Source organism: Takifugu rubripes, unplaced genomic scaffold (assembly GCF_901000725.2).
Source record: "Takifugu rubripes unplaced genomic scaffold, fTakRub1.2, whole genome shotgun sequence".
NCBI lineage: Eukaryota > Metazoa > Chordata > Actinopteri > Tetraodontiformes > Tetraodontidae > Takifugu > Takifugu rubripes.
Genome location: NW_021821662.1, coordinates 13,182 through 25,000, shown reverse-complemented (window position 1 = coordinate 25,000; position 11,819 = coordinate 13,182). Strand labels below are relative to the sequence as shown.

General features: G+C 44.8%; 1 protein-coding gene, 1 long non-coding RNA gene and 1 pseudogene across 2 annotated transcripts in view; all 3 read right to left on the bottom strand.

The window, feature by feature from the left end:
* Positions 1 to 1,569, bottom strand: part of LOC115246529 (protein prune homolog 2-like) — a 3,145-nt gene extending 1,576 nt beyond the window's left edge. Inside the window, exons 1-4 of the mRNA XM_029832525.1 lie at positions 1,510 to 1,569; positions 1,342 to 1,433; positions 978 to 1,109; positions 725 to 811 (exon numbers count right to left, since the gene is read on the bottom strand). Of these exons, the coding sequence (XP_029688385.1) occupies positions 725 to 811; positions 978 to 1,109; positions 1,342 to 1,433; positions 1,510 to 1,569 (371 nt within the window). The remainder of the gene's footprint in view (positions 1 to 724; positions 812 to 977; positions 1,110 to 1,341; positions 1,434 to 1,509) is intronic.
* A 962-nt stretch (positions 1,570 to 2,531) lies between these two features.
* On the bottom strand, positions 2,532 to 4,675 carry LOC115248732 (alpha-(1,3)-fucosyltransferase 9-like; annotated as a pseudogene).
* Positions 4,676 to 7,274: 2,599 nt separating this feature from the next.
* LOC115248736 (uncharacterized) lies at positions 7,275 to 8,828 on the bottom strand. The gene is made up of 3 exons (XR_003887485.1): positions 8,721 to 8,828; positions 7,664 to 7,753; positions 7,275 to 7,409 (listed from the first exon to the last, which is right to left on the bottom strand). It is a non-coding gene; the product is annotated as an uncharacterized lncRNA (long non-coding RNA).
* Positions 8,829 to 11,819: the final 2,991 nt, after the last annotated feature.

Below are 11,819 nucleotides of genomic sequence, written 5' to 3'. Positions count from 1 at the left end.
ATAGACAGGAACATATTTGTCCTATAAAGAACTTTCTTTTATAGCTATGGATAGAGCACCCACCTTGTGTTTTAAGAAATTCATATAAACTGTAAACAAACTAAAGTGCAGAAATGTTTGCAGCACGAATTTAATTTGTTATTTTTCAAACTTTAAATTCTGGTGCTTCAATAAATTTTAATAAAGTTTGCCTATTAAAATGAGCCAGCGCTGCAGCAAGAAAGCACCTGCCAACCTGCGTACGCCCCCTTGAGGTGAGCCAGAGTACTGCCTGCCTCACCTGCTGACTTTTCTCTGCACTTTATTGTGCGATCAGCAGGAAAAGTTCTCTCACACATGCATAAAAGACATTACATAGACTGCAGAAAGTCATGGTGTATAACGACTATTTCTGTAAAGTTCATATTAGCGATATGCTGAGGAACAAAAACTGGCACACCTCATGCAACCCAGTTTGTATTGGATCATGCAGTCAGACGTGAGGCACAATTCGCCCCTGCCTCACCCGCGGTTTCTGCCCTGGATTTGATCGGAAAAACTCAAATTCAGCAATTTTTACTCAATAAAATGGCAGAAATGTGTAGTCATACTCCAAATGCATTTTTAACACATATCAGTGGAAAATAATAATATTTATTTATGTACACTTGTTCTTTCTTTGGTCAGCATGACCGCACGTCAGTGGTTATAAGGAACGTTAAAAGTTAAAAAAGCTGGCTGGAACCTTATGAAGGGCCTTGTGATCCCCAGCAAAGTCCGTATAAACCAGGAAGGATGGACAATGATGAACATTTTAAGGTTTTTCTTCAGCCTGCGGGAAAAGAGGAGAATCAAAGAAGAATTAAAACAAACATAAAACACACAATCGTCCCAGAAAAACATAAATGTTGTTTACGTTCAGAGCCTGACTGCTGCCTCTTAGTAGCAAAGAGGAATGCAGAAGAACAGGCCTTGATGGCAGCATGTGTGAATATTACCTTCGATCAATCATCTGATAGCACTTTTTCATCCATGAAAATCCTGGTAGTCTCCTGCGTGGTGTGGCGCCATTCAGGTACACAATCATATAATCTTCTGCCACCATTAACTCCAAGGTGTTTATGACGTACCTGCATAAACCAGGGTAAATCACACTCTCTCTGCTCACAATTTGAAAACAGCCGTTTGTGTCACTGTAACATAATTCCATGCCCCCGTTGAGCTCAAATCTGTTTACTATTGAGCTTCACTCTTGGACACTTTTGGTGTCTGACACCAAAGAAACAAAAGAAAAACACAACTGGCAAAAACAGACCAAATGAACGTTGTTGGAGGATACTGCTCCATGTGGCGTCTACTTACAGAAAAAGGTTTTCCATGACATAACTGTAATTGTCACAGTTGCTGTCTGGCAGGAAGCATGCTGAAAACACAATGATGGCGTTTCGCTCGGCCTAAAAGCCTGTAAACGAGAGAGAAAACACTGAAAACGCACCACATAAACCCAGGCGGACCCTTGACTGTGAGCACCGCACGCATCCAGTAGAGGGCAGACTTGCCCTCTACTGGATGCGTCAAGTTCAATAACATGGTGTCTGCCAAACAAATACTCAAGAAATAGAAATGTTTGCATTAGTTTGGCTCATCCTGCTCATGTGTCGACTCTGCAGCCCGGCTATGCATACATGCCAACACCCAATCCTATATGAACACTGACAAAGACTGCTCACAATAAGTCAGGCAAACTTGTTGATCCAGTAAAAGTTGACTGACTGCTAGATGACCGTGTTGGTACCTGCTCCACCTAATCACAGCTGCAGTCTTGGAAGGTTTTTGATGGTACTTTGATACGATGTATGCTAAAGGACGAGGGCGTTTGTATACATTTGGGGCTTTTCACTCTCTTAGGACCCAAAATGTGAATCCAGGGTTCCATTTGCTGCCTTCGGCTTCTTAACAGAAAGATCACAACATGTGAAAGTCAGTGGTGTACTGTTCTTTTATCACTGAACCCCCTCTAAGCTCGTGTCTTATCACCACCATGGTTTTACTTATTTCAAATTATAAATTGTCTCTAGTTCTTGTATTTCATGTATTTCATGCAGCCAATGAGTCAAAAATAAAAGAAGATCCACAGAACAAAAACCTTGTTGTGAATCAAAACCCAAAAATCAGTCAACTGGCTGCACCGCCTCCGGTCCCCAAGGTACCTGAACGCTCACCGGCCACTGTACCTCTCCAGGCTTCGGACTTCCAGCATCTTCAGATTAAGACACGAGGCACCGGAGGCCGAGCAGACAACTTATCTTTGCAAAATGTGTCATTCAACAGTCAGCTGCCAGATGATAACTGAATAAGAACATTCAATGAAAGAACACAGCAGGACGTACTTACACGGATCATAGCTGTGATGATTAAAGTTGCCGATTTTGGATGAATATATGAGGAGCAGCAGCAACAACAACAAACGGAATTTTAAAGCTGAAATTTTTGTCCGTTCTGAACCTAAAATGCACGAATAATTACTAAAAAAAAAAAAATCAATCCATTTGTTTCTTCTATTTAACTCTTTTAATGACCTAGTTGCAAAGAAACACAACAAAACAGATTTTCTATTGAGTACACAAAAAAATAATTGTGTGTTATTATTTAATTGTGTGTTAATCATGAGGAGTCAGGGTCAAACACATGCCACCACTTATACATCACCACATAACATATCCCACTTATATTTCAAACTACCAAAAATAATATACACACCCTGCACAGCTGGAGTGAAGGGCAAAATATCCAACGCCTGTATGCAGCAAAATCATTATAGAACATTTCAATCTGTAACGCAAAGTAGCTGTTTAGTGGCACCTTAACCTGGGAATCTACCCACCTTAACCTGAGAATCTACCCACCTTAACCTGAGAATCTACCCACCTTAACCTGAGAATCTACCCACCTAAACCTGAGAATCTACCCACCTAAACCTGAGAATCTACCCACCTAAACCTGAGAATCTACCCACCTAAACCTGAGAATCTACCCACCACAGAGCTAAATAGAAAAACCAGCAAAACCTTCTTTATAGGGCCAGAATGAATGCATAAACACAAAAGCAGACAATTAACCCCCCCCCCCCCCCAACAGGCTCAGGAAAGAGGAAAACGTTCCTATCAACAGTCCTGGGTCAGAGCCGGGCCTCATTATGAAGTGAGAGTGGGAAAGAGAATGTGGTGGTTTTTTTAATTTAGTAAAAATTTCTTCTTAAGTGCAGCTACACACGTGTCTGTGTGTGTGTGTGTGTGTGTGTGTGTGTGTGTGTGTGTGCATGCGTGCGCGTGTTTACGTCGCCACTAAAAACCACTTGTACAGGTCAGGGACGTATCTGAAGACCCTGCTCACGCTCAGGTGGTGGCAGGCCTGGCAGATGGGGTGCAGGAACCGGTACTTTTCGTCAGCAAACGGGGGTCCCGATGGTGTAAAACTTCCGCCAGTCGAAGTATCTCAGGTAGGCCTCCTCGTCCTGGTCGAGGCTCTGGAGGTGCGCGGCCAGGGCAGCGGAATCGGCAAAATCGTTCACGTGAATGAAGGAAGAACCCGGGACAAAACTCTCGTAGTTTCTCCTCGGGGGGCCCAGGGCCACCGGGACGGTCCCGAGGGCCAGAGGCGTGGTGAACTTCTCGGTGATGTAATCTCTGTGAATGGAGCTCTCGAAGGACAGGTAGAACTTGCAGCTTTTGATGGTGGACAGGTAGTCCTCGCCCTCCATCTTGTCGATGAGGTCCACCGCGATGTGCTTGAGGAGGTCCACGTAGGCGTTGTAGGTCTGATTGAAGGTGTTGGTCATCTCTTTGCTGTCCACGATCAAGCAGACCAAACGCCGCTTCGGAGGAGGCGTGAAGCCTTTTTCCGGGGTTTTCCTGGCGGAGACCTTCCACCGTACCTGGATGTCGGCGTCCTTCCTGTAAGTCATGGTCAGATTGAAAAGCGCTTTTATGCCCGGGATCTGCTGGGAGACCAAGGGGGGGTCTGGGTTGAACCAGATCCACCTCTGAGTTCTGGTGCGGGAGGTGGGCAGGTTGGACAGGTCCTGGCTGATTGCTTTGTGATATATCAAAACCCCGTCCACTTCGGAGGCCAACGATTTATCATCCGACAGCTGGCAGTCGCCAATCCCCAGGAGCGTCTTGCAATCCTGCAGATCGAACTTTTTGTTCTCGGGCCAGAACCAGACGAGCAACACGGGTTTTTTCTGGCGGGTCTTTGCCGACGCGTTCCCCGACTTCTCAGTCTCTGACCACTCGACCGGGTAAGGATGACATTTGGGTAAGGGGGACGACTTGAAGTACATTAATAACAGAACCGTGAGTGCGGACAGGATGAGGATCACCAGCGTCAGATTTCGCAACACGCCCGTGCTGAGGACGGTCATGATGGACCCTAGAAACAGGAATAGTCGCTTTAGCCACCGGAAACACATCCATGCTGCGGGCTCGAGCCGCCTCCCAAAGCCATTTTAATAAAACTAAGCGTTAAACTTCGACAGGATAAAGAACTTTACCTCAGTTTTGGGGCCGCCAGCCTCTCCCTCACCTGTCCTTCGATGCGCGCTGCCGTAACGCCTGAGCGAAGCCCCGCCCCTTTGTGGCTCGGGCAGCCCAGCCACATGACGTCACTCGAAGAAACTCGAAGAGCGTTGTGAGGAGTCACTAGCGTGTGTGTGTGTGTGTGTTTGTGTGTTTTAAAAAAAGGACATAATGAGCAACACAACAATATTCTGTAGTTGCAGGTGCAGACAAGTGCAACATGACATTGCATGACATTCTGTCAAACAGATTTTCCGGGCATGTTCATTGTTGGATTGATATATGACATGCGCCACTGCCAATCCGCCTGTTCTCTGAATGAAGACTTTTTAAAAATGTATTTCACAAATAGAGCCAATTCAAGATACAAATATTACAGTGCTCCGGGTCGGTTCATAACCCTACAATAACAGAGTCAATTGCCAGGGCATGAAGTCTGACAACCTAACTATCCCTCGACCCAGTCTTTCATAGAAACCCATATGTAAAGTATTGATGTGAAGAGAATTGTCTTTATTTTATTATCATGTGTTGTACCATATGTTTCTGTTTTCCGTTAGAAGCACTTTAGAAGTTAGGAATGGTAGAATGTTTAGTAAGTGGAATAAAGATCAAGTCAGTTGACCCTTCCTTGACATGAATGTTGTTTAGACAGTTGGAGGCAGGAGGAGACAGTCAGACGGAAAGTGTTAAACCCCCATCGTAAAACGTGACAGAATAGTTTACTGGTGTTGATAGGTTCCTCTGCAAGAAGGTGAACTTTGAACTGGCCATTTGGGAGACAACGGAGAACAAGGACTGTGTAAGCATCCAATGGGCCTGGAAGAAGAAGACGAGGTCATCCAAGAAGAAGGACTGGATTGGACTGAATTAGCATCAATAATTTACATATGTGTTTCTATGAAAGACTGGGCCAAGGGATAGTTAGGTTGTCAGACTTCATGCCCTGGCAATTGACTCTGTTATTGTAGGGTTATGAAATGTCCCAGGGCTCTGTAATATTTGTATCTTGAATTGGTTCTATTGTTAAATACATTTTGAAATTGGCATTATTCATCTTGAAGTCTTCATTCAAAGAACACACGGATTGGCAGTGACACACGAGAGCTATTGCAATCCAACAGATGCTAATTCAGTCCAATCCAGTCCTTCTTCTTCGAACTGGACCGATGCGATGCAGGTTGAGAAAAATACCAACACAGTAGCAGAACCACACACACAACTCTGAAAACGCCCAAAGACCCGTTAACACCGGTCCGGTAAGGCAGCCTCATTTACAAATGCCCACGCCACTAGAAGGACCTACAATGGAGAAACTGGAAGACCACAGGCACAAACCTTTTGAAAGCTCCCCTCAGCCATCTTTAGACGCTTGAAACACTGAGTCCGCAGAGACGGAGATCTTTGTAAGAAATATTTGAAATAAAGCAGAAGGTATTTGATCTCCTCACAGGTCCAGCAATGAGTGTTGACACCAAGCAAACCCATTGCTTTATAAAATAAGACAGGGATTAAAAGGCACTAAATCTTGTTTTGACTAATACTGTGATAAACCCACACAAAGGTGGGATGTCCAAACGCTTCAGGGCTGCACTTCATGGCCTCAAAGCATGTGGAGAAGCAAGACGATCCACATTTGTGGCTGAGGTCAAGAAGACTCTTTAAGGGCTGTTGGCAGCTCCAAGCTGGATTATTCTGTCTGAACTTTAGTCTTTTTTTGAGATGATCAGAGGATGTGTTGTTTCTCAATCAATCAATCAATCAATCAATCAATCAATCAATCAATCAATCAATCAATCAATCAATCAATCAATCAATCAATCAATCAATCCTTGTTACTTATTTAGCTTAATCATCTCAGAGGCTTTACTTTCTTACTTTTACTTGAGTAGAAAAGTTGAATCAGTACATTGACTTTGATCAGAGTATTTTTTTTGGCATCCACACATTTACTGAAGGACAGAATGTGACGCCAGTGCTGCTGTGTTGCATCAAATGAGCGCGTTCCACTCAGGTGTCTCCATCACAGGGCAACATCTGGGCACATCTGCCAGCATGCACAGCTGCTGGTGCCACATAAAATAAAGGAGAGAAAATGAGAGAGAAAAGGGAAAAGCTGATGCCGTACATGGTCTCACAACCAGGCACACACACACACACACGCACACACACACACACACACACACACACACAAAAACAACCACATTGGGACTCTTTGAATGGGCAGTTTTGAATAGAATCTCCTTTTAATGAAGTACTTGGCATATTTTACAATAAAGGAATCCCACCTCAGGCCAAAAGGGATACAAATGTAAGTTTAAAAAGTAGACTAACTCCTGCGCTGTGGTCATTCGGTATTATCACACACACACACGGAAAACTCGACTCATAACTGGGTCGTGCTACACTGGATATACAAATTAGCAAGTTTTTTTTGCGGCGCTGAGGGAGAAGAAAAGACCAAGCAAGCGTTCTGGTGTGTTAGACGACGGGGGGATGACACCACTGCCTTTCCTTTGTGTGAATAAAAAAACTGAATTAAGTTGAACTCCAAGAATAAAAGAGAGCAGACTGACTGACATACATCAGTATAGTTTAAAGCACATTCGACCTTGTAACAGCCAGTTCCAAATGCCCACACCACTAAGCCAGTTATGTTGTCAGTGCAGTTTTATTTTCCTCGCTGAACAACTCCAGCATGGTGACACCCTCTGCTCGATGCCTGGCTCCCCCGTTTCCACGTAGTCACACCCTGCTGCACAATTTACATCTGCTTAACACATAAGTACAATAGTGTGTAGGTGTGGGCGGCACGCTGGCTGTCAAAGATCCCAGGTCTTCTTCTTGTCAACTCTGGGTTGGAGAGAAGATAGGAGAGAGGTGGGCAAGGATCAGCAAAGGTCAACTGCGGCTCTTTTTTCTCTGTTTTCTTATTTTGTTCCCCACACACAGATTTCTATTTGTTCTGATTTCAGTTTGGCACACAGATCCTGGGTGCATACCTCTTCGATATAAACCCACATTAAGCAAACCAGTGCGACAGGTTAGACAGCTGTCTTCTGTTGGAAACATCCAGGTGTCTGGTTTGTACAGGAAGGAATTTTTACCTGCTGTCTTTAACAGGGTGATTGCGCCCTGAGAGCCTGAGACACAGCCAATCAGCTTAACGGGTTACCGGCAGAATGCTGAACTTTGTGCTGAAGAAAAACACAAAAGCGTCACGTCAAGTATGTAAAATGTGCCGTCACAAAGTTGCTACAAACTCAGGTGAACTGTCAGGTGAGCTGCTCCAACATTACCGACGTACATTTCAGAGTATGGGTGGAAGATTTCCTCTAAATGTTTCATTTCAGTTTTAATAAATCCATTTTTTTGAATCACCAAAATTGCTTTTCTTTTAACACTCTGAAGTTCAAAATCTTGATCTTTAATTTTTTGTGAAATGTTTCCATATTTTGGTAATGATGCCACTCTGAGGAAGGGACGTGGAGTTTACGGATTTACGAGGAAGTAACCTTATAAGTTATAAGCAGTCACGTGCGGTGAGGTTCATGGCTGGTGAGGCACTGACTCCTCAAGAGTCAGATTTATAATTGTAAGAACTGAAAAAAGCATCTTATTTCTCCAACAGCATACAACTACTGATAATGCTTCATATCCCATCAGCATTCCTCTTTCAATTACACTCACAAACCAACACAAACATATAGACAGGAACATATTTGTCCTATAAAGAACTTTCTTTTATAGCTATGGATAGAGCACCCACCTTGTGTTTTAAGAAATTCATATAAACTGTAAACAAATTAAAGTGCAGAAATGTTTGCAGCACGAATTGAATTTTTGTTATTTTTCAAACTTTAAATTCTGGTGCTTCAATAAATTTTAATAAAGTTTGCCTATTAAAATGAGCCAGCGCTGCAGCAAGAAAGCACCTGCCAACCTGCGTACGCCCCCTTGAGGTGAGCCAGAGTACTGCCTGCCTCACCTGCTGACTTTTCTCTGCACTTTATTGTGCGATCAGCAGGAAAAGTTCTCTCACACATGCATAAAAGACATTACATAGACTGCAGAAAGTCATGGTGTATAACTGTAACAGGGACATATAATATTGTATTATAATTACACAAAATTGTTCTTTTTGTTTACTATTGTTGAACATACCTGGTGTTTGTTTTACTGTGCTGTCTTGGTCCTCCAGCCACTTCGTCTGTATTTTATTTCTTCTTCGTGTGTCCCCCTTGGTGCACCTGTATAAATTCGAGGGTCGCGACTCCCTCTTCCCTTTTGCAATTCTCGTGTTGGGAAGAGGTCAGTCATCTTTTGTAATCCCTTGTTTTAATTGTCTTTTTGTTATTATTTTGTCTTAAGTTGTCACTCTTATAACACTACAGTTCTAGTCAAGTTTATATTGAGCTCTGATGTTGCTCCAATGTAGTGTTTTATTGATGTGAACAGGTGCGATGGTGCTAACTCCATGTTGTCTTCCTTGTAGTTTGGGCTGGATCAGCAAATAGCAGCACATGTTAATTTTGCTGTTTTATTTTTGACCAGGTATGTTTTTCTTGCCCTTTTGCAATTCTCGTGTTGGGAAGAGTTTGGGCTGGATCAGCAAATAGCGGCACATGTTAATTTTGCTGTTTTATTTTGTCCAGATTAAACGGAGAGTGCCTCCAAAAGTTCAACTGTGTCCCGTGGCTACTCTACGCACCACAACCACAAAAATAACACAACGCAGACATACACCGGTCACACTTGGTGCCGTTTGACCCGTGCCATCGCCATTCATCGCCAGTCTTTTCGTCCCCCGGGCTCCTGCCGCGCCCTCGGCTTCTCCGCTCTTCACCTTCGGCGCGCTGTGGTCTTGTGACGTCACCGCATCGCCGAGGAGTGCTGCTCTCAGGACTGTCTGCCAGGTTTTGGGCTTGCAGTGCGGAGTTAGGGTTTAATGACTGTCTTATTGTATTACATGACTGCGTGAGGTGAATTTGCTTTTATTTTTGAAAAAAGAAACAACAAGATGTTTAACCCTAATCCACCTTGTATTGGTAGAGGCATGGCTTTGAATACTGGTGTTGATAAGGTACACCCTGTTAGTAATAACACTATGTTAAGCCCACCGATTGCCACTTCTACGCCTATTGCTAGTGCACACTCAGAACCCACACGTGTTGTGACACATGATGCGCTCAGTGGCATAATAACTGATTTGGCAAAACAAATTGGGGATAGTATCGCAAACAGTCTGAATACAATGCACAAACATCAGCCCTGCCACACCCAGCTGCCTGCTACTGACAGTGTGTCGCCTGGAGGCTTCACAGCTCAAAGTAGTGGTGCAGTCTGAAGCCAAAGCCCCACCGTTCTTCAGGGGCAACCACACTGATACATTTTCCATTCAAGAGTGGGAGGGGATGATGAAGTGTTACCTGTCCAGAACAAGCTGTGAGACATCTGAGCAGAAATATGAACTGATCATGTCCCGATTGACAGGCAAAGCTCGGGATGTGGTTAAGGTGTCACTCCGCTGCCGCCCTGACCTGAGTGAGGGTGGGTTGATTACTGCTGTATTTGACATCCTAAAACGAAACTTCAGTGCAGTCACATGCTCCAACATGCCAATGAGAGACTTTTATAGCACAATACCAAGGAGTGGTGAGGATGCCATGGACTATTGGATTCGTCTTAATAAGTCTATTGATGCTGTGGATGAGTGCCTCAGGAGGCGTGGGAAACATGTGGACGACCCCACCGCTGAGGTTGTGATGATGTTCATAAGTCATTGTCCTGACCCTGCTCTTTCTCTGTCATTTCAAATTAAGCCCCCTGAAGAGTGGACAGCTGCCGAGGTCCAGCGCCGCTTGGACAGTCATGTGGGACAGATGAAAGGTGTTGCGGCTAATACGCACTTGGTGACCAATGCCTTGTCGGCTCAAGCTCCTGTTTATTCCTGCGATCTTCAGGACTCTGCTGAACTGATTCCCTTTTGTCCACCCAAAGCCACTTATGAGTCCCCACAGCCGCTGTCAGGATCAGGAGGCCAGCCACACACTTCAGCCAGCGCCACACCAGAACCTGTGACTCAGCAAATGGTGGCTATGTTTGACAAGGTTCTTTCCCTGTGCACTGCCTCGGTGACTAATAGCGGGCAGAGGGCAGGTCGCGGTCAATTTCCTCAGCGTCCCCAAGGCAGAGCGTGCCAGGTTTGTGGTTCTAGCGAACACACCACTCATTCACACTGTAGGTTGCACAGACTATGTCTTAACTGTTTTGGACCTGGTCATATGAGAAATGAATGTGCACAGAAGACCAGGCTCCCGTCAGCCACTGCTCCATCTACTGGTAATTTAAACTAGTTGGCCTGTGTGATAAGAGGGGCAGCATGGGCAGTGTTATAGATACCCTCACCAATCCTCCTGATCCTCACTCTGTGTATGTTGACTGTTGCTACTCTGAAGACAAGACTGTCATTGTGGTTGGGTCTCAAAGAATTGAGGGAGCTAGTGAACTGTTTTATACTCCTGTGTCAGTGAGCAATCGAATGTCTTTGAGAGGGATGCTAGATTCAGGAAGCATGTCATGTACGCTTAGTGAATCAGCAGAGGCCAAGTTAAGAGCGGCTGGTGTTGTCTTAATTCCACAACCTGTCCCCGAGCAGGTGGTTCTCATTGGTTGTGGTGGTCTTGTTACTCAACCTAAATGTATCTATGATTTGGACATTGAGATTTATGGCTGGAAGTTTGTGGTGCCAACGTTTCTGGTGCCTGGGCAGAGGGAATGAGTTTATTGTTGGCACTAATGTGATCCGTCCTGTTGTCCAGAAGATGAAATCTGAGGAGAAATATTGGGAGATGCTATCCTCACGTACATCCGATCCTGACTGTGAGCTGTTTCTCCAGTTACTGAGTTGCTCTTCCCGGTGGTTGGGCCCAGAGGTTCCTGATAAGGTGGGAACAGTGAGATTACAACAGGCTGTGACGTTGCTTCCCCAGAAGGAATACATTGTTTGGGGGAAGCTGCCAGCATCTGCTCCTGTGTCCCCTGGCAGCACAGTCATTGTAGAGCCTACATCCGCACGCTCTACACCCAAGAACATCATGGTTGGTCGAATTGTTGCGCCAATGTGGGGTGATCGCTGGGTCCCCATGAAGATCCTCAATCCCACACAGACTGCTGTTACTTTACGGCGTAATGCAAAGCTAGCTGACGTGTTCCCCTGTGTTGCCATGGAAGACTTTCCTGTTGCCCAGGGTCTTTGTAAAA